Below are 24,312 nucleotides of genomic sequence, written 5' to 3' on the forward strand. Positions count from 1 at the left end.
TGTTGCAGATTATATGCCATGGGGTATTGGTTTAACATTGTGTTGTTTTCCCCCACCCCCAAGCTAACCAATACCACATATCAAGAATATACACTAAAGAATTTGTTTACCTAAAAATCACAAAATAATAATAATAATTAAAAAAAAATTCTTACAAACATACAGCTTTTCTTTTCACAAGACGTTATTTAATGGACTGGAGATGCGTGGATTACTTATGGATTATTTTGGTGTTTTTATTAGCTGTATAAACTCTCATTCTGACAGCACCCATTCACTGCAGAGGGTCCATTGGTGAGCAAGTGAAACAATGCTACATTTCTCCAAATCTGTTCTGGTGAAAAAAAACAAACTCATCAACATCTTGGATGGCTTGAAGATGAGTAAATATTCACCAAATTTAAATTTTTGGGTAAACTATTTATTTTATGCAATATTAACTTGTTCGCCAGTTTTTCAGTGCTATTTTAATCCACAGACCTTTCAAAGAGAATTTTAAGCATTAAAGTTATATTTACAACACATTTTATTTCTGTAATACAGTACTGTATATACTATTTATACAATTTGATGACTTGGAATGGCATTTAAACGCAATTGCACTATACGTATCATTCATATGAACATTTTGTTATTAAAGATGCATTCTTTATATAACAAAAGCTTTTGATTGTATTAGATTCACATACAGTACATTTTTTTCTCAGTTGCAAGACCTTTTGGCTCTAAACATTTACAGGGCATAATATAATTACGGAAGTCAACAAACATTTGTTTGCCTCCTTGATCTGTCATTTCTGGTAGGACGACCCGTGTTCTTTTCTTCACGTGTTAGCATAAACTGCTTCATCTTCCAATGCATGGTCAGATGAGAATGGTCTCGTATCACGCTAATAAAAAAAGCAAAATATGTTATCAGAACAGACATCTCAAACAATGTCAGTTCTATTGATTAAATATTCTCTTTTAATTCTAAATGTAAAGGCACATGCATAGTTTTGCACGTTAGTATCTGCATGCATAAGTCTTCAGGGCGTTCTTATCAGTTTTAACAGCTAGCTGATGTGTGAAGGTTCCAGGTAGCACTTTTTTTTCACAGTCCTGTTCTGCACTTACATACTTGTTTTACAAGTACTTAGTAATTACAGTACAATAAATCCATAATAACTAAATACTAACCCATGTAGTTACTCTATATCATACAGTACTTACAAGTACACTGTAATGACAAGTACACTCTTAAAAATAAAGGTGCTTCACAATGCCATAGAAGAACCTTTTTTGTCTAAATGGTTCCATAAAGAACCTTTAACAGCTGAAGAACATCTCTGTTTCACAAAAGGTTCTTTGTTACAAAAGAAAGTTCTTCAGATTCTAAAAAAGGTAAGACCGAGATGGTTCATTAAAGAACCTTTGACTAAATGGTTCTTTGTGGAAACAAAAATGGTTCTTCTATGGCATTGCTGTGAAGAACCTTTTAAAACACCTTTATTTTCAAGAGTGTAAGTGTATGTAAAATAAGTGCAACCAGGTTCCATCAAGTAATTCTAATTCGTAGTGTCTATTTCCACTAAGTGCAAATAGCCTGCCTTGTTGGCAGAGGCTATTTCCTCCGGTGGCGCAGAGGATAAAGTGCATTATACTCTTTTCAATGCGATCGACCGGGTCTGAATCTGCCTTTTGGCAAACCTTTTTTCTTCCTTTTCAGATCTCATATCAGAAAGGCATTTATTTTCAATAAAAACGAAGGAAATAATCGAAACGTTGAAAATAAAGTACCGGTTGAGGTTAGGGTAAGTGAAGGGAGGGCTTATTGTCCCAATAATGCAGCATCCTTTTAATAAATTGAATTAAAACTATAATTTACACCAGTATGTATGACCTTAGTGTAAATAGCCTCTATTGCTAGACTTAGGGCAAATAACCACTGCCATTTTTTTAACGTACATAACACAAACAACACATTAAACTCACACTGAAAATCAACAACTCCAAAAGCGTGTCAGCAAATGTCTAAAAAACAGATGTGCTGCTCATTAACAGACTTCTGCATTTCTAATAGCTGTGAAAGTGTAAAAAATTTTCCCACTGATGCAAGGTTGTACTTACCCCCCAGTTGTCATAAACATGACCTTCCTGGCAGTTTGTGTAAATATCCCCATCGCTGCCTTTATCTTCTTTACTGCTTTTCATAAAATGATAGATACAGTACAAATCATTAATAAAAGTTATGAATTTTCAGCATCATTTGCATTTTTATATCATTTGGAATATCTTTAGTCTTGTTTAAACAATGTAATGCAAACATGCATGCAAAAAAAAAAGTTTGAATGGTATTGTACAGTTTACACAGAAATATTAAGAAAATAAATAATAAGAACTGTTAAAATGATCTCTGACATTAAAGACTTTAGTAATGATACTGAAATTTTAGCTTTGCATGACAGGAATAAATTATATTTTAAAATGTATTCAGATAGAATACAGAAAACATTTATTTTAAAAGTTATACTGTATATATACTTTTCTAAATCAGACTTGTTTGGACTTGTCTTCATTTCATTCTGTACATTCTTCATTACAGGTTGTTGTGCAGCTCTGTTCGCACTGAAAAGAAGAGGGATTTTAAAGTTGTCAGGAAACAAAGGATGAACAAGATGCACGGAAAAACAAAACGCACAGAATGAGTGAGTAATGTGTAGCTTACAAGAGAGAGATCCTTACCAGCGTCTTCTTACAACATACACTAGAATGGCAACTAAAACAACCACAACAGCTGAAGTAACCATAATGTATATTATGCCTGTGAAAAGAAACAAATATTTAAATGCATTTTTATTTTTGCAATAACACAATAAGAGTGAGAGTGAACATTGTCTCACCATTTTGAGGAGCTTTTAAAGTTATAGAAGAGCTTCCCAGACTGTTATTGGCAAAGCACTGGACAGTCTCTGGGAAACCCAGCCAACCCTGTAGGGTGAATATGGTAAGAGACTCATTTTGTTTAATGCTGGTGCTGGAGAAGGTTTTCGAGGAATCTGGACCAAACCACTTGACTTCACTTGCAGGGTTGGAGTCCACAATACAAACACAGACCGTCAAAATCGTAGACTGGCAAGAAGACTTACTTTTAATCTCGGGAGGATCTAGATAGATAGATATTAGAGTATTTTCTATCATAAATCATAAGCTAAAAGTACCAGTTTAAACTGTTAAACCGATGCCTTTCACACATACTTACACAGTACATTAAGTTTCCATGGACTAGAACTGTTTTTTCCCAATGTGTTAATGGCTGTACAGGAAATGACCTCGGTATGCCGAGATACTTTCTCCAGTTTATAAAAAGGGCTGTTTGCTAACATCGTCCCATTTAAGCTGAACCACTCGTAGCTGTTTGCAGGAGGATTGCTGTCACTGGAGCAGTTCAGTTGCACAGAGTCATTTTCCTTCACTGGCAATTTACTGACCACGTTTACATTATATGGAGGATCTGATTGAGACAAAATGTTGATGAAATGACAAACATTCAGTTCATTTAATAGATGTTTTTACTAAAAGCAAGTTTGTAGAAAAAGTTGAATAATGTAATCATATAGGAAATATCCAAAACTTTCTCTGTAAACCGTTTGCTTTTGTTGCTTCGTAAATGAATAATATTAATAATATTACGTACCTTAAAATTATAAAACATATTAGACTAACTTATTTTACAAATTTATCCTGTGACACATCAGGTGCTGCAGGAGTGCAGACCAGTAAAATTGAGAGTATTTTAATGTTTATGGATTGGATCCATTCATCTCCATCTCCAGGGAAATGTATGATTTGTGGTAATCAGCATTCTGACTAAATAAGGTTATCTTAGACTTAACTAATCAGCTGATGTGATGCATGTAATTTTTTACCATGTGAAAATATTTCCTAATCAGTTAAGGGTCAGTCAAACAAAATAATTGGTACTTACACAGCACATTAATTTTCTGTCGACCAGAACTGTTTTGTCCCACTGTGTTGATGGCTGTACAGGAAATAGCCTCAGTATACCGAGACACTTTCTCCAGTTTGTAAGTTGCAGTTTGTCCTAACTTTATCCCGTTTGACCTGAACCACTCATAGATATTGGCAGGAGGGTTGCTGTCACTGGAGCAAATCAGTTCAGCGGAACCATTCTCTTTCACTGGGGATTTAGTGATCACCTTTACATTATATGGAGGATCTGAAAGAGACAACATTTTAGCATTGGCCAATCAGAGGCGCTTAGATTAGCCAGCGATGAAAACGCCAGAGCTGTGATGAATGCACACACTTGCAAATTCCCTTATAAACAACACAGTGCAGATACGATGTAAATTAAAGATTAATTTTGTAGGTTCAGTGATTATAACGGGAGTTTTTGCATAACTTGCGCTAGTCTAGACTAACGTCATGGACTGACATGTTTGACTGTAAAGCCAGAATGTGACATTACCAAAACGCAGATACAAAACAAAAATGCTTTTATATTGTTATATTATTGTTTATATCGATATTCATAATCATTATTACAATTTATACTACGGGGGCGTTGAATGATTTAATCTGATTGGCTGACAGACTTTCTAACGTGTGCATTATTTTTCAGGGACACGCATGGCGAACATAGTTACAGGCAGCTCTTGACCGCATTACATGTCTATATCACTTCGCCACATGATTTCAGTTATTTCAAAGGTCCTTACAGCCTAACACAGCAAAATAACCAAAACCCACAACGACACTGGCCAAACAAATAAATACAATAACAAATAAGATAAAAACGACAGTTTATTACCATGTTTTTGCCACAAAATTATTCTATTATTGTGTGCGGAAAGCACATAGCCTACTCTGTTTCTCCCACTCTCCCTCCCTTACAGACGCATACACATATAGTTTGCACACGTTAACATACGCGCTATTGTTGTTGGCGCTGCTCTGACGATTAACAACTTAAAAAACTGCATGTCATTTCTCGCAAGCGAGGGAACAACGGCGCTGTTCATGAAGAAATTGAACTAAAAGTTTTACAATTAGTGGCACTGCTGTCGTGGCGCGAGATCTTGTGACAATATCCTGGCAAAACAATTTTGCAGTGTTTGCATTAGAGCTGCACGATTAATCCTTAAAATATCGAGATCTCGATTCAAACACCCATGCGATCTTATTCCTGAATGACAACGATTTAGCTATGTCTGTTCGACTGTTTCACATCGCCAGTGTCAGTGTAGCTTAAGAAGCACGTTTTGTCGCTGCCCATGTTAATGAATCAGAGGGTCAGGGTAAATGTGAACGCAGAAAGAGCAACACAAACAGTCTTTTCAACCACATTATGATCAGTATTTCTGTGTTACAGACATTTAACTAATAGAAGTACTGGGATAAAAGTTTATGGTTTGGGTATAAACACGTATTGTCTACAGCAGTGATCAAAACGAAAGTATCTTTAACACTTGTATATTGTAACGCTTCTCCTCTTCCGCCAGGAAGTGGCGACAACTGCCCGTTTAAAAAAGAATGTCATTGAATCATTTATTCTGGAGATTTCCATAGTCAAACGAATGAGACACTGACTCCATTGAATGTTGTTGTTGTTGTTGTTGTTTTGTTTAAATGAATATACATTTTTAAAAGACTTAAGCAATTAACAGTTTGTCAGAACCACTAGTAAATGATGTTATTTTGTTTAGTTTTCTAATCTTTTTTTCTCCAAAAACATGAGAGAATAATGGTCTCCAATTTATTAAAAACAACTGGGATTCTCAATTTATCCAGCTCTTCAGTTTAAATGTTTTTTTTACTGCATATAATTCATTGAAATGGAAGTTTAATTTTATAAAATTCAAAATGCACCTATTTTTATTTTTTTTATTTTTTTGCATTTTGTCTTTTTCAGTTGAATAAAAGACTATTTTCCCTATACATTTAATCATTGAGGATTTCATAAGAAAAGTTTAAAAATCTCGTCTCGTTCTGGAGAACCCAGTCTTGTGTCTCGTCTCGTCTCGAGGAATAAGTGTCTCATCACACCCCTACATCTAATAGATGTCTATTTGAAATCTGATAGGAAACGTCCTATAAACGTATTGCAGATGAGCAAACACTCAATGCAGATGTCAAAAAGACATCTCTGTGACGTATGTGTGCTATAAGGGTAGTCAAAAAGGTTGCAAATAACAGTCAATAAAATCATTAACAGCTAACAAGAAAAGATATGAATTAGCATCTGATCATTTGTCTTAAACCCACAAAGTGGACTTACATTTAACTTTGAGCGTTTTGGAGCCTGTCACTGTCTTCCCTTTAAACAATGCAGAGCAGCTGAGAATTTTATTATGGTCTTCTCTAGAAGGAGTGAAGATCAGGGTGTAAGATGTTTGCTTCCATTGACCGTGATTTTGCGGCTGTGGCAGATTCGAGCGTGTGCCGTCGTGGTTCCAGGTGACACGAGGTGGGTCTGACGGACAGGAATGAGACACGATACAGGTAGCAGTCACCGGTTTCACTGATGTCACTTCCTCTTCCACGGAGATGGAAGGATTCTCTGGTGTTTCTGGTGAAGACACACAAATTTAAGTATTACACAACAAATCATATTAATAACATTTGGATAACATTAACCATTATGTTGTGTTCTGGTCATTTTAATCCAGAGAGGATGTTCTTACCTTTCACTGTTATAGAAACGATTTCTTCTGTCTTTTTATATGTGTACTTGTCCAAATCTTTAATCTCAATCCGGAACATGTATTGTCCAGCGTCATTGCGGTTCAGAGAGCTGATTTTCAAAGAACAGTCATTTTTGCGCAAATCACCAATGAGACTAGTGCGACCTTTGAATGTGTCAGTGATTTTTGAGGTGTCTGTATGGTATACTGTAGATTCACCGTTTCCCTTGTACCAAATCCCTGTAAATTCTGTGTATGTTTTCTTTGCTGGGTAGCTGAACTTACAGGGAATCTCCACACATGATCCAGACAAACCCACCACTGATTCGGGCACATTAGCTCTCCAATCATCAGCACTACCAGGTGACACTGAAAGAAGAATGAATCAAAATTATTGTATATTTTTTCTTGACCAATTAGTGACCAATTATATAATGTTGCAAATGTCAATTTTAAAGTTATACCAGTGACAGTACATCAAAATGAAACATTTTCTAACTGTTTTTCTTTTGTTTTAGCGTGAGTCTAAATTCTTTTCCAAGATGGTAACACCTAATAGTTTCTATCCCATATGACTGGACATGCACTGTAATTCCTTTGTGGGAATGACCCATTTTACTTTATTTTTATTACTGCATAGCATAACAGCAGTCATTATTTTTTGTGTGTGTATGTGTGCAAAATTCCCTACAAAAAAGCGTAGGTTACATGATAACCATTTTATCTAATTATATTTTACTAACCTCTGAGCCAGAGAAAGAGTGACAATAAATAGCTCCAGAAAAACATCTCTGCATCAAAGTTCGACCCCTGGGAATAAATGTCATCATTTACGGCACTTCAGTTACCGGTAACCACAAAGTATTGTTTTAGAATTGACAGAACATAGTTTCATTTTTCACAGTTAATGGAGTACATGCAGTGAGAAATCTCCAGTGCATTAGTTATTTAATAAGGGATTTGAATAGTCAATATGATTAAAAATGTAAAATAGGAACTTACTTGTCTTTACTGTTGTGTCCTCAAAGAATGCCGAAGTTCATCGAAGACGACGAGTGAGCTAAATATTTTAGAGCTTCCTTCCCCTGTATCTGGCTGAGCGTGATGCTTGAGTTAATTTGGTCACTTCCTATTTCAAAGACTTCTGAAAGACATCCAACACACACACACACACACACACACACACACACATATAATACACACACACACACATTATATATATATATATATATATATATATATATATATATAATATACACACACACACATATATATATATATATATATATATATATATATATACACACACACACACATACATATATATATATATATATATATATATATATATATATATATATATATATATATATATATATGTATATATATATAGTACTGTGCAAAAGTCTTAGGCCACTAGTATTTTCATCAGCTAAAAAATGGTCTAAAATCAGTTAGAGTCAGTCTTTTTCTGTAGTGTGTCAGTAGGAAATATCAGTTTACATTTCTAAACATTCATTTTGCCATTAATTGTAATAATCCAGTGAGATTTTTGTGTGGAGCACAGGCTGTTATCAGACTCCTTGTGCAAACAGAGATCTGATCTCTCCATCACTCAATTCAGTCTGTCTTAAAAAACAGAAAAAACGGAGACAGACTAAATCCAGAAGAACTGTGGCAACATCTCCAAGATGCTTTAAGAGACCTATACCTACAAAGCTACAGTACTGCTAACATTTTTAGGCAGTTAGGCACATAAAATGAGGATGCTGTCACAAACAATGTCATAAATAGATTTTCTTTATCAATGAACTTATATTAACTAAAATAAATAAGCATTTTATGTGGCCATCCTTTGCATTTAAAGCAGCTTTTGCCCTATGTGCACTTGTGCATAGTTTTTCAGGTAGCTTTGCAGGTAGGTTACTTGAAACATCTTGGAGATGTTGCCACAGTTCTTCTGGATTTAGTCTGTCTCAGTTTTTCTGTTTCTTCATGTCATTCCAGAGACAGACTGGATGATGGTGAGATCAGATGTCTGTGTGGAGCACTGGCTGTTGTCAGACTCCTTGTGCAAACAAAAATCTCACTAGATTATTACAATTAATGGCAAACAGAATGTTTGGAAATGTAAACCGATATTTTTTACTGACACACTACAGCAAAAGATAGAAATAACTTACTTTAAACCATTTTTAGCTGGTGAAAATACTAGTGGCCTAAAACTTTTGCACGGTACTACACACATATATATGTGTGTGTGTGTGTGTATACAGTAGTCATCATTTGAAGTGGATCAAAAAAGTTAATCAAAGTTGTTCTGAAACAAGAAGGGGTATTGTTCAAAATTCAGGTTTAACATGTAAGTCTGCTACTAATCAATGGTTTTGGATATTCTGTTGAGGGATGGCTTGCTATTTCTTCAGCATATATATGTGTGTGTATATATATATATATATATATGTGTGTGTGTGTGTGTGTGTGTGTGTGTGTGTATATATATACACACACACACATAAATGTATATATACACTACCGTTCAAAAGTTTGGGGTCAGTTTTTTTTTTTTTTTTTTTAAGAAATTAATACTTTTATTCACCAAGGATGTATTAAGTTAATAATTAAAAGTTTATTAAAAGTTAATAATAAATAATTTACATTGTTATAAAATATTTATATTTTGAATAAACACTGTACTTTTTAAACCTGTTATTCATGAAAGAATCCTGAAAAAAAAAAAATCACAGGTTCCAAAAAATATTTGGCAGCACAACTGTTGATATTATCCAACATTGATCATTCTAATAATAAATCCGCACATTAGAATGATTTCTGAAGGATCATGTGACACTTAAGACTGGAGTAACAGCTGATAAAAATTCAGCTTTTCATCACAGGAATAAATTCTACTTTAAAGTCTGTTAAAATAAAAAACATTATTTTATATTGTAAAAACATTTTGAAATATTACTGTTTTTTTTTCTATATTTTTAATCAAATAAATGCAGCCTTGATGAGCATAAGAGACTTCTTTAAAGACTATTACAAGTCTTACTGACCCCAAACTTTTGAACGGTAGTGTATATATATATATGTGTGTGTGTGTGTGTGTGTGTGTGTGTGTGTGACCCAGGATCACAAAACCAGTCGTAAGGGTCATTTTTTCAAAATTGAGATAAATAAGATGAATAAATAAGCTTTTTATTGATGTATAGTTTGTTAGAATAGGACAATATTAGGCCAAGATACAACTATTTAAAAATCTGAAAACTGAGCGTGCAAAAAAAATCAAAATGTTGAGAAATTCACCTTTACAGTTCTTCAAATAATGTTCTTAACAATGTATATTACTAATCAAAAATTAAGTTTTCATACATTTACAGTAGGCATTTTACAATATATCTTAGTGGAACATGATCTTTACTTAATTTCCTAATGATTTTTGCCATAAAAGAAATATCAATAATTTTGACCCATACAATGTATTTTTGGCTATTGCTACAAATAAACCCCAGCGACTTAAGACTGGTTTTGTGGTCCAGGGTCACATATATAAATATATGTGTGTGTGTGTGTGTGTGTGTGTGTGTACCCATTAGGGGTGGAGCCGAACCCGAATACGGTATTCGGAAAGGCACAAATAGCGTATTTTTTTACAAATACTTATTTCGAACAAATACTTAAAAAAATATTTGTATTCGGGAACAAGAAAAACTTTATATCAAAAAGCTGCGTTTCCTCATGAGACCGCAGTGCATGCCCGCATGATTGAGTGAGTGAGTGACATTCAGGAGTCGGAGGGGTTGGGGGCAGGGCTCGAAATTGCGACCGTTTTGGTCGCATATGCTCCCAAAATTTAATCTGCGCGACCTCAAAATATATTTGGAAGCATTTGTGCGAGTGCGAGAAATCGTTGTGGTGCGACTTGTTTTTATTTCTTTACAAAACTTTCGCTAGCCAAACTACTGCCCAGACTGCTGTGAGCTGATACAGTGAAAGTTTCGCCGTACTCTCCAACATTACATAACTAATTAAACTTGATCTGTACATTCTTAACTTTAATGCAGATTTTAGATATTAGCCGTCAATCACTCCCTGTCACTGACACTGCGCTCCGCTCAAACTCGGAACCGGCCGTTTTTTTCTCTCTTAACCAACCTCTGATCCAGATTTGCACAAACTACATTGCAATTAGGGGTGTGTGATATGACGATTTTTGATTGTGGACAATTAAAATGTCTCCACAATCTGCTTTTGAAAAAATATACTATATTTTGTGCTACAGCGCACATTCTGTCAGACGCAATTCTGGCGCTTCCGTCTCAATATACTGTACAACGCGGCATACATTCACATCAAATGATAACTCCACTCACGCAGGGGCGTAATTTCCACCGGGGACACATTTTTTAAAGATCCCGTTTGTGTCCCACCACTTTTAAATTGCTTTGTTAAATTAATGTCTTGTATAGACGCTCAGCACCGCAGAGAGTTTAGCGCCATCGTTAAAACGAAACCGAAAGTAAAACGCGCGCGCATTCAAAAGCAATTTTAATACCCCACGTTTAGAGAGCGACTCCCCAGTTAACCTTAGCTGCTGAGCCATCTCTTGGTCCTCCACCAGCCAAAAAAAGTGTGTAGAAGTGTAACGCAAAAAAACTGGATTTTTACGCCTATTTTGAATTTTACTCGAATACAAATACAAATACAAATACTTTTCCCTCCTCAACAAATACAAATACAGATACAAATACCGGCTGCTTTGCACACCCCTAGTACCCATAAAATTTACAAATGCCCACACATACTCTTATGGAATGAAAAAGTTGGATAGAGCCTTGTGTGTTTAATTATACTGGACTATTTTTAAAGAATAGGCCTACATGCACTTGTAACCTTTAAACGTATTTTATTTAAATTGTGTCCTGGGTATTCTGACACGTACATTGAGGTTTCTGGGCCAAGCCCCCGATACCAGCTCACCCTAGAAGCACCTTTTATATCTACTGGATGAAACATGAAAGAGAAATAACAGAGAAAACATGACAGTGAATTGTGAGGAGGTGTTTTCCCACACAAAACCCCCTGAAGTGATATTAAAAAGATTCATCCAAAAATTTTAATTCTGCTAAAAGATTCATCACTGTTTCTTTTTGTGTGTAAATGCATGCTATTTCCTTGTTTTATTTTTATTCCACACTAAAATGTTATACTATACGGATTTGAACAATAGTGGTGCTCACTAATCATTGAAACATAGCCTATTCTGAGGCTAAAACTGAGGTTATGTATTGAGAGAACACAGAAGTCAAAGCCGATGTGTGTTATTATTTATTTTATTTTTTTTGTCAATATGCACCACAAGTGGCGTGACTGTGACCACTGTGTGGACTTGAACTCTGTCTTCATTTGAATAGGATGTATATTCTCTGTGTGTCATGTGTGGGTTGATGCCTTCTGGACTGTTAAAACGAACTTTGCATGGTTCACTTGTAACTGAGGAGCTACTTTGACCTTTGTCGTCATCTCTACTCTTGCCTGTTACATCATGTTTGAAGTATTGTAAAAAAAGGAAATGGTGAAATGGGGGCTGTAAAATCGTACAACATTTAACTTTTTTTATTATATTTATTAAACAGTACCCCTAAATTGTATTTGTAACACTTAACGGCTGAATTCTGTTTATATTAGAGAACAAAATACTAAAACAAGTGATTCAAAAAAGTACTTGCAAAACTGCACCAAATTCACACCAGATCTTTGAGAATTTAAGATCAATTTTTAATCACAATAGTACTGAGGATTGTTTATCCCAAGGTTATTATTCAGAAATAACAAATGCATGTTTGAAATGCTGATTTGGACATGGTTAGAAATACAATTTATCAAACTTCATGGATTCTACTTACAATGAATAAGGGGAAGGTCCATTTTAAAGAGACGAACAGGAACTACACAGAAATGATCTAAAGATTTAATGGAACAGTCTGAATATTTTTAAAACAGACTGTTATAACTCACACCCATCTCAGTCTTTCAAGAGGTCCTGACTTATTCCACTAGGGGTCAGTATACTCACTGTAAACCGAACAAGGTGTATCAGCTTTGTGGATTTTTCTCCTCTTCAAAGGCAGGGTTGCACATTTCCCAATTCTGCACTGAAAATGGTTCCTGCTTAGACTCCAGTCCTGATGATAAATGGCAGTAACGAATGCGATTGCCTCTTGCAAGATTTAGTTTTGCCACACTGTAGTCTTTCCTGGACAGCACTTTTGAATGTTTGTCTTTCCGCAGGGCATCGGTAAAATGAACTTCATCCTCTGGGTCATCCTTAGAGAGCTTTTTATTTCTCCTAATATTTTTTCTTGAGTCCTGGGTCATCAGAGGCCTAGATGTTCCATTGCCCATGATGTATTGTGAAATGTGATGCTGAAAAAAAAGGACACAATAAAAGTTCATTCTTGCTCAGTAGTTCTAAAACGTGAACGTACACCACACTCTTTACATGCAAAAGTACACAAGGAAAGATATTCAGGTACTTTACCTGAGTTGATTTGAATGGATATCTCATTTGGTTTGCAGTTGGTTTGGGATTTTTATATTGCTGAGTACCCCGGTATACTAAACATCCTGTTTCAGCTCTTAGTGAGTGATATGAAAAGCTTTGTGTTAGATAGTTTCTGTTCTTTGACTGGATTGTGGAAATTAAATGAAAAATAGGATTACAGAGCACAATAGATCCTCTGATCCTTTACATCAATTGGTCAGTGATGAAACATTATCCTCACAATCATTGATAGCAGCTATTTGAACTGACAGTGATTTAATAAGCTCTGTTTAAACATTGACTGGCAGATGTGATTGCATTTGTGGTTTTATTATTTGATAATTTCATGGCACCTTCTAACCTCAACTCTTGCTGAGGCTCAGGTCTAGCTGATTATTACAGCCACTCGCCAGATTTGTTTAGGTCATATTTTCTGACGTGATTTAATTTGGTTAAAGGTATTAATTGATGGACTGCAGCCCTGTGGTTTACTTGTGGATTATCGTGGTGTTTTTATCAGTTGTTTTAACTCTCTTTCTGACGGCACCTATTCACTGCAGACCAATGGTGAGCACATGATGTGTTGTTAAATTTATTACATTTATTAAATTGATGTATTGTTAAATTCAGATTTGTTCTGATGAAGAAAGAAACTCATCTTGGTTGACCAGATAGAGAGTAAATTTTTAGCACATTTTCACATCAGCACATTTTTTTTTATTGCTTTAAATATGCAATAACCCTGCAAAAAAATAAATAAATAAATCGAAACCATAACAGAAATTCTAATGGTTTCCACTACAAATAGCATTACAAACCATAAACTTCTGACCATTAAAACCATTAAAAATGGTTTCCTGTACTGTGTTTTGGGACATATTTCATTAGGATTTAGTGCTTTTAACAAGCCACCAATAGAAGGTGACCAATTACCATTAGAGACCAATTACAGTTTCGTATAAAACCAGTGCAATTCCCATTATAACCAAGAAAACCATTACAAATTCTGTGATGGTGATAGGCCTATAATTCCTGTGGAACTGGGCTACTTTAACACTGTTGCCACAGGTTGTTTTTCCATATTCACGGGTTGAAGCAACCCCAGTAACGTGATGTTAATCCCCTGGAATGCTAACTTTACCAGGGGAACCCCAGCAAAATATATTTTACCCTGTGAAATGCAATCTTTAACAGGGACCCCCCCTTGCACTGCGATTTTTGGGCTAGTTTTGAGTAGCAATTGGGCAGGTTTTGTTTTGACACCCTGGCAACCCTGGATCAGTGCGTTCTGAGTGTTTGCGAATAACCTCAGTGTAACAAAATCATAGACATGGTGTAAATAATAGATTGATTGTGATCTGATTCAGTGTAGAGCTTCATTGATTATAATGGAACTTCGTGAATGACAACAACGAACTGAAGTGAGTGACAGCTTTTTAGTGTATAAAGGCAGAGCTCTTTGCACACTTTCTAATTCAGAATATGAGTTAAAGTTTTGTTTTTCATGTTATTAAGAGGATGCTGAAAAGTTTCAGAAGTGACATTGGGGATTTCACTCTCAAAAGTGCAGTGGACGACGAGATATGGCTAGAAATAGTGACTAGAGCACCGGTAATATCAGAAGCACCCTGAAATGTTTTGATTCTAAGAATGCATTAACAAAGTGATTATAAATAACAAAATGATTAAGTGTTTATACTTAGATTAGCAAATTGTTTATAAATTAAACCATTTTAATTAACACCAAAAAATAGGCTGTATTCGTTCATGTGACAACTGTTTCACATAGGCTATTCACCTCAGAGAAGAAAGTATGCATATATTTTTGAGGTTTATAGGCCTTGTGTCTCATGTTATAATTTTAATCGCTTTTATGTTTCAAAATGATTCACCTGTGTGCACAAACTGCAGCACACTCTCATAACTTGCCTACAGAAGTGCAACAACTAAAAAGGTTTCAGTTTGTTTTTCAGCAAACCTTACTATATGCCTTTAAAACACTTGGAATGACTCATCTGAATCATTATTTTGAAGGATTGTCACAATTTAGAAAAAAATGACACATGCAAACATGATTTTTTTTTTTTGTATTATATTTGTGATCAGAAAAACAAGGTAATATGATTTTAGATCAACAGCAAATACAAATATTGCACAGTAAATTACACAGTTCTTGAACCTAACATCAGCACTACATTAAAGTATTAAATTGCAAAGATCTTGAGTTTTCATTGAAGGGCATGTCCGTGGCGGCCTGACAAACTTTGATGTTTTGCCATGAAAAAGGAAGTTGTTATAATTCAGGCATACAATGTCCAATCCGCACCAAACTTCATGTGTTTGATAAGAGTCTTGTTCATCTGAACACATGCCCATGACCATATTCAGGTATAGACATAGCGCCACCTGCTGGCAACAAGAAGTGGCATGTTTTACGCTGTAACAAACTCCCATAGAGATGTAATGACATAATGATTTAATCAACATAATATTTGGTCAATCTACAATAAAGGCCTTTGCAATGTTAAAATGCGAAGATCTTGAGTTTTCATGAAAGGGCATGTCCGTGGTGGCCTGACAAAGTTCGATGTTTGGCCATGGGAATAGAAGGTGTTGTAGATCAGCCATATATTTTTAAAGTCATACACAATTCTGTAATTAGGGCTGTCAGTTTAACGCATTACCTTAATTAATTAGTCATGAAAAAATAACATGATTAAAATATTTTAACGCAGTTAACACGCTGGCCCCGCCCCTATTCCTGTACATCATCTTATGTTTCAACTCCATAACAACTCCATAAATGCAGTTATGCCCTAAAACAATGGTGCAAAACAATGCCCCTGTATGTGTTTTGTCTCATATATATATATATATATATATATAATCACGTATCACACGATATCACAGGGGCAGCCAGAGCAATATGATGTGAGTGCTGATTTTGTCCCGATCTATCACAAGCTTAAATGTGATTTTATACAACAGTTTAGTAAATAAGAAGTTGATATAGTGTTTCATAATATTTTAAACATTATATTATGTTTTTGAAGCCATTGAAGCCAAATTGTTGCACATCTCAGAGCAACACAGCGGTGTTTAGTTTCTGAATGAATCCACGTTTTGATTAAATCGTGTGAATCGCAATTTACCAATATTTACCACCTGCTGGCAGATTTAGTTTCTGATGTAGAGTATCATTTAATTAGGAAAATATAATAATAATAATAAAAACTAGCGCTGGCAAACGATTAATCACAATTAATCAGATACAAAATAAAAGTTTGAGTTTGCCTAATATATGCATGTGTACTGTGTAATTATTATGTATATATAAATACGCACAAATTGATGTATATATTTAAGAGATATATGTTATTTATGTACTATATATATACACTGTGTGCAGAATTATTAGGCATGTTGATATTCTGGTCATATTTTTTTTCCAAACACATTTTACCAATTCCAAACCACATCAGTCTTAATAACTACTGTCAATTTTGTATTTAATCATTTATATGTGATATATAATTGTCCGTGAAGGCTGGAAGTGAAAAACTCCTTATATTTAGGTGTGCATAATTATTAGGCATGTTTTCATTTACAGATAAAATGAGCCAAAAAAGATATTTAACCCAGACTGAAAAGTCCAAATTATTAAATGCCCATGAGAAGAATGCAATACTAATGCATTACAAGAATTTGCAAAGTTAAGGCTTGACCATTGGACAGCGAAATGCTTGTTGAGTCTGCATGGTCAGAAAAAACAGGTGGAGAAGAAAAGATGCATGTTAACTGCAAAAGAATTAGGAATTAAGGTGAAGAATTAGGTGTGACACCATCAGGAACCGTTTCCAGTTCTCCAGCGCCACCATTTTCCAGAACTGCAACCTACCTGGAGTCTTCAGAAGTGCAATGTGTCAGGTTCTCAGAGACTTTGCTTGGTAAAAAATCCTAAAAAATGCCCCTGACTTAATAAGAATAACAAGCTGATGTGTTGTGAAATACATGAAGACAGTTTTTTTTTTTTTTTCTATAGGCTTTATAGACAGATGAGTTGAGAGTGACTCTTGAAGGACAAGCATCACATCCTCTTGTACCTCTAATTCAAGAATTTATCTTCCAAAATCTGGCAGTAAGTTTTGGGAGTTCATGTTTAGTCTCCTATCCTGAAAAGTCTGACTTGCAGAGATGGACTAAAATGAACTCCCAAAAATTACTGCCAGATTTTGGAAGATAAATTCTTGAATCAGAGGTACAAGAGGATGTGATGCTTGTCCGTCAAGAGTCACTCTCAACTCAACTGTCTATAAAGCCTATAAAAAAAGAAAAGAAAAAATGTCTTCATGTATTTAACAACACGCCAGCTTGTTATTCTTGTAAGTCAGGAGCATTTTTTAGGATTTTTTACCAAGCAAAGTCTCTGAGAACCTGACACATTGCACTTCTGAAGACTCCAGGTAGGTTGCAGTTCTGGAAAATGGTGGCGCTGGAGAACTGGAAACGGTTCCTGATGGTGTCACACCTAATTCTTCACCTTAATTCCTAATTCTTTTGCAGTTAACATCCATCTTTTCTTCTCCACCTGTTTTTTCTGACCATGCAGACTCAACAAGCATTTCGCTGTCCAATGGTCAAGCCTTAACTTTGCAAATTCTTGTAATGCATTAGTATTGCATTCTTCTTATGGGCATTTAATAATTTGGACTTTTCAGTCTGGGTTAAATATCTTTTTTGGCTCATTTTATCTGTAAAGGAAAACATGCCTAATAATTATGCACACCTAAATATAAGGAGTTTTTCACCTCCAGCCTTCACGGACAATTATATATCACATATAAATGATTAAATACAAAATTGACAGTAGTTATTAAGACTGATGTGGTTTGGAATTGGTAAAATGTGTTTGGAAAAAAAATATGACCAGAATATCAACATGCCTAATAATTCTGCACACAGTATATATATATATATATATATATATATATAGATCATATAAATTCTATAAAAATTATAATACATATACTTGTAAATATTTCTTAAATTAAGCACATTAATGTGCTTGTATTTATATATGCATAATAATTACACACAGTACACACACATATATTAGGCAAACTCAAACTTTTTTGTATGCCAGATTCGTTTGCCAAAATCATTAAAGGGATAGTTTACCCCCAAAATTTTAATTCTGTCATCATTTACTCCCCCTCATGTCATTTCAAATCTTTCTTTCTGGAACATAAAAGAAAGTATTTTGAAGACTGTTGGTAACAAAGCTGTTTTGGTTACCTTGACTTTCATTATATGAACAAAAATACTGAGATGTTTCTCAAATGATCTTCTTTTATGTTCCATCGTTCACGTTAGGCCATTGCAGCCTAAATGTTTATGTGTAATAAATTTTATGGTGAATCAAATAAAATATTTCTTTTTAAAGCTACAGTTTGTAATGTCTACTTGCTACTCACCACCTGGTAGCAGGAAGTTTGGCACATATAAATGACTTTGATATATTCCTTCATTATTTATAACTTTAAATGCATATTGCCCACTGTTCACTGTTAGACTAAAGCCACCGGCTGGTGAGCCCGGGTGTGAGGGCCCTTTTAACGCTGCTTGCAGCTTTAATCTTTACACGTTTCTGTAGACTGCTTTGTCTTCCAAGGCGCTGTCAGATAAGATTGGTCTTGTATCATGCTAATTAAAAAAAAGCAAAATATGTTATAGACATCTCAAAGTGCATACATTTCAGTAAATAATCTCTAAATGTTAAGGCACATGAAGTGTTGTTTTATAGTCACAGTTTAGCTTTTCTTTTCAATGTGCTTTCGCTTCAATTTTAAAAGCTAGCTGATGTGTGAAATTGAAGTGAATTTTATAACACAAACAAGACATTAATCGCAAACTTATCGCACTTGCACTGATAATCAACACACCCAAGAACAGTGAGAAAGTCGTACTCACCATCCAGTTGTCATAAAAATGACCGTCTGGGTTTGTGTAATTATCTCCACCACTGCTCTTGTCTTCTTTCCTGCTTTTCATAATGATAGATACAGTACAGACCATTAGTAAAAGTTCTGTTATATGTGACCCCTGGACCACAAAACCAGTCTTAAGTAGCACAGGTATATTTGTAGCAATAGCCAAAAATACATTGTATGGGTCAAAATTATTTATTTTTCTTTTATGCCAAAAATCATTAGGAAATTAAGTAGAGATCATGTTCCATGAAGATATTTTGTAAAATTCCTACTGTAAATATATGAAAACCTAATTTTTGATTAGTAATATTCATTATTAAGAACTTAATTTTGACAACTTTTTTTTTTCTCATTTTTTTTTTTTTTTTTTGCACCCTCTGATTCCATATATTCAAATAGTTGTATCACGGCCAAATATTGTGCTATCCTAACAAACTATGCATCAGTGGAAAGCTTATTTATTCAGCTTTTAGATGATGAAAAATTGACCCTTATGACTGGTTTTGTGGTCCAGGGTCACATATAGTTAGCTGCATTTATTTGATAAAAAGCCTTACAATTCTTACATGTTAATATGTATGTTAAAATGTAATTAATTCTTGTAATGGCAAGCATAATAAATGATATACTTTTCTAATTCAAACTTGTTTGGGGTCGTCTTCATTTCATTCTGTACATTCTTTATTACAAGTCGTTGTGTAGCTCTCTTCCTACTGAAAAGAAGAGGAAACAAAGGAGGAACAAGACAGATGGAAAAACAAGACACACTGAATGTGTAGCTTACAAGAGAGAGATTCTTACCATCGTCTTCCCACAACATACACTAGAATGGCAACTAAAACAACTACAACAGCTGAAGCAACAGCAATGTATGTCATTATGCCTGTGAAAAAGCAAAATTTAAATGAATTAATTTAGCAATAAAACGATGATAGGGTGTTTTTAAAAAAAAGACTGAATATGAAGTCTCACCTTTTTGAGGAGCTTCCAGAGTTATGGAAGAGCTTCCCAGACTGTTATTGGCAAAGCACTGGACAGTCTCTGGGAAACCCAGCCAACCCTGTAGGGTGAATATGGTAAGAGACTCGTTTTGTTTAATGCTGGTGCTGGAGAAGGTTTTTGAGGAATCTGGACCAAACCACTTGACTTCACTGAGAGGGTTGGAGTCCACAATACAGACACAGACCGTCAATATCGTAGACTGGCAAGAAGATTCACTTTTAATCTCAGGAGGATCTAGATAGATAGATTATTAACTATTAACTATGACAGAGTATTAACTATCATAACTCCTAAACAATGATCTTCGTTCACTAACAAGACTATTTTAAACTGTTCACTCATACTTACACAATATATTCGGTATTTGTAGACTAGAACTGGTTTGTCCCTCTGTGTTAATGGCTGTACAGGAAATGGCCTCAGTATGTCGAGATACTCTCTCTAGTTTGTAAGTTGGGCTGTTTGCTAACATCGTCCCATTTAGACTGAACCACTTGTAGCTGTTTGCAGGAGGATTGCTGTTGCTGGAGCAGCTCAGTTCCACAGAGTCATTCTCCTTCACTGACGATTTAGTGACCACGTTTACATTATATGGAGGATCTGATTGACATAAATGTTTAAGTTATTCTGACAATGGTTTTAAGTTGGTTTTAATCCTTCTGATACAGTGGGTAAACTATTTCACAGAATTTTAAAAAAATATTACTGGGCCTTTTTTTTTTTTTAATTTAAGCAAAAGAATGGACAAACAGAAATATATGTTTTGTTGTAATAATTGTTAAGCTTCAGATTCTGAAAGGTTCACTTAGATTTAACTAATTAGCTGATGCAATATGTGTAATTTTTTAATGTTAAAATATGTTCTCCAATCAATTAAGGGTCAGTCAAACAAAATACTCAGTACTTACACAGAACGTTAATTTTCTGTCGACCAGAACTGTTTTTTCCCAATGTGTTAATGGCTGTACAGGAAATGGCCTCAGTATGTCGAGAAACTTTCTCTAGTTTGTAAGTTGGGCTGTTTGCTAACATCGTCCCATTTGAGGTGAACCACTCGTAGCTGTTCGCAGGAGGATTGCTGTCACTGGAGCAGGTCAGTTCCACAGAGTCATTTTCCTTCACTGACGATTTAGTGACCACGTGTACATTATATGGAGGATCTGATTCAGACAAAATGTTGATGAAATGCTATTTATGTCAGCAATGGTCTGATCAGTTTAACTCTATGGCAAACATTCATTTACAATTAATGTAATATTTTAAGAAAATCTTAAAATCAAGAATAAAAATATTTTCTTCCCCCTCAAATACTATTTTCACCTAAATAAATAAATAAAATAACAGAAACACATGGAATCACAATATCACTGCAAACATTTTTTTCCTCCTTAGTATTTTTGTCTTGTTTTCTAGTATAACTAGTAATTCTTGTATCAGGATCCATTTACCTGACAAGTAAAATGACTTAAAGGGGTCATCGGATGCCCATTTTCCACAAGTTGATATGATTCTTTAGGGTCTTAATGAAAAGTCTATACAATACTTTGGTTAAAAATTCTCAATGGTTGTGTGAAACAACACCCTTTTTACCTTGTCAAAATCAGCTCTTCAAAAATCATCCTGTTCTGGTCAAGGTTGCTTTAAATGTTAATGAGCTCTGCTAGCCCCGCCCCTCTCTTCTCTCTGTGGAGTGACGATCCTGTTTACTTATTACATCAGAGATATAATCAGAGATATTCTTGTCTAACTTACATCCCTGCTTCAGCATCCAAACAATGGAGGTTGGACTGTAACAGCTGATCTGAGGTAGGACACTCATGTCAATTAACTATCGTGTGAGCGGCCTCTGGTGGTGTGACACCACACCAACAGGCATCTGAGAATGGCTCGATTTGAAAAAGGGGATATTATTTTTACAGATTAATTAATAACCACTGCATGGATTCTTATCATTATAGGGTAGATTTGTACATACACTGCCAACACATATTAATGTTCAAACAACATGAAAAAGTGAACTTTTCATCCGATGACCCCTTTAAAATATTATGTCTTGTTTTCTGAAAGGAATATTCCAATTTTGTTAGTTTTTGTTTAAAATAAGCAAAAATATCTGCCAATGGGGTAAGAAAAATAATCTTAAATCAAAAGCTAAACAAGATTATATTCCTTGCACAATCTGGGTCATTTTTTCAGAAGCAAGACATAATATCTTTAGTCATTTTACTTGTCCAGTAAATGCATCCTGATTCAAGAATTTTTAGACATTATAGAAAACAAGACAGAAACACAAAATAAAATACCACTTTTTTTGCAGTGTATGAATTGTGGTTAATTAATATGCATTTAAAAATGTTGCAAATCACAGTCCTAAAATCATTAACAGCTAACAACAAAATATATAAAGTGGCATCTGCTCATTTGTCTTAAACTCACATAGCGGACTTACATTTAACTTTGAGTGTTTTGTAGCCTGTCACTGTCTTCCCTTTAAACTCTGCAGAGCAGGTGAGAATTTTATTGTGGTCTTCTCTAGAAGGAGTGAAGGTCAGGCTGTAAGATGTACTATTTTGCGTCTGTGACGGACTCGAGCGTGTGCCGTTGTGGCTCCATGTGACACGAGGCGGTTCTGACGGACAGGAATGAGACACGTTACAGGTAGCAGTCACCGGTTTCCCTGATGTCGCTTCCTCTTCCACAAAGACCGTAGGATTCTCTGCTGTTTCTAGTGAACAAACACAAATAGTTGACACAGTATTAAAGAGGTTTTTCTTTTTCCAGGACTTTGCACACTCACTTTGCTCACACAGATTATAACCCCCCTGAAAAATTCTCTCACCTTGCACTATTAGAGAAACTATTTCGTTTCCCTTTTTATATGTGTACATGTCCAGTTGTTCAATCTCAATCCGGAACACGAATTGTCCAGCGTCACTGCTGCTCAAAGAGCTGATTTTCAAAGAACAGTCATTTTTGCGCAAATCACCAATGAGACTCGTGCGACCTTTGAATGAATCAATGATTTTTGAGGCGTCTGGATTGTATACTGTAGATTCTTCATTTTTTTTTAACCAAATCCCTGTAAATTCTGTGTATATTTGATCCTTTGTCGGGTAGACGAACGTACAGGGAATCTCCACACATGATCCCGACAAACCCACCACTGATTTGGGCACTGTAGCATTCCAGTTCTCAGCATTAGCAGGTGACACTGAAAAAGGATTAATTCAAATTATTATTATTATTATTATTATTTGAGAATTTGTTGGCCAATTAAAATACTTTATCTAATGTTACTAATGTCCAGTGTTTCCTTAATGAAACATTAATTATTTTTTTTTTTATAAATTATTTTTTTCATAAATTATTATTTTTTTTCATAAATTATTTTCCAAGTCACTTGATTCACCTAATAGTTTTATGACTGGAGTACTCTGTAATTCCTTTGTGTGAGAAATTACTAATTTTACTTTTTTTTAACACTTTATTTTTAACAATTAACTGAGAATTAAAGCCTTTTATTGTAAAAAATATTCACCTAAACGGGACTAAGTGTTGATTATTTGCGACTCAAAACCGCGATAACAAATTTCTCATTTTATTTTACTAACCTCTGAGCCAGAGAAAGAAAATAAACAGCAATAAACAGCTCCAGAAAACCATCTCTGCATCAAAGATCAGTCCCTGGGAATAAATGTTTTCATCATTTACGGCACTTCAGTTGCTACTGCAATTACTAATAAACATTAAGTATTATTTTATAATCTCATATTGTCACTTACTGTTGTGTCTTCAAACAGTGCCTGAGTTCATCAGAAGAAGACTGGTGCTCTGAATATTTAGAAGCTTCCTTCCCCTTATATATTGCTGATTGTGATGTATATCATAATTTGCTTACTTCCTATTTCCTATTTCAAAGCTTCCTAATTAGCATACAAGTGTCCTGAAGGGTTAAATTGATCTTTCTCTCTCACACACACACACAAATAATAATTCAATATATAGAAAATTCAGTATCCAATTAAACTTACCTTCACATATATTGTATGCAATTTAACTTTAAATCAAAAAAGGAAATAATACTGTT

At 34.7% G+C, this 24,312-nt stretch overlaps 1 protein-coding gene across 1 annotated transcript; it reads right to left on the reverse strand.

Moving 5' to 3' along the window:
* Positions 1-508: 508 nt before the first annotated feature.
* Positions 509-24,059, reverse strand: si:dkey-238d18.5 (uncharacterized). Its single transcript, XM_051128791.1, has 21 exons — positions 24,008-24,059; positions 23,837-23,909; positions 23,065-23,436; positions 22,675-22,950; positions 21,134-21,385; positions 20,574-20,825; positions 20,196-20,459; positions 20,025-20,106; positions 19,853-19,936; positions 19,204-19,273; positions 18,877-18,936; positions 7,430-7,496; positions 6,687-7,055; positions 6,281-6,571; positions 3,968-4,219; positions 3,242-3,493; positions 2,883-3,146; positions 2,725-2,803; positions 2,524-2,607; positions 2,110-2,185; positions 509-890 (listed from the first exon to the last, which is right to left on the reverse strand). Exons 2-21 carry the CDS (start codon positions 23,886-23,888, stop codon positions 825-827), a joined length of 3,564 nt encoding a protein of 1,187 aa, XP_050984748.1. The 5' UTR covers positions 23,889-23,909; positions 24,008-24,059; the 3' UTR covers positions 509-824.
* Between the last annotated feature and the right edge of the window lie 253 nt (positions 24,060-24,312).

The sequence above is a fragment of the Labeo rohita genome, chromosome 15 (assembly GCF_022985175.1).
Source record: "Labeo rohita strain BAU-BD-2019 chromosome 15, IGBB_LRoh.1.0, whole genome shotgun sequence".
Lineage (NCBI taxonomy): Eukaryota > Metazoa > Chordata > Actinopteri > Cypriniformes > Cyprinidae > Labeo > Labeo rohita.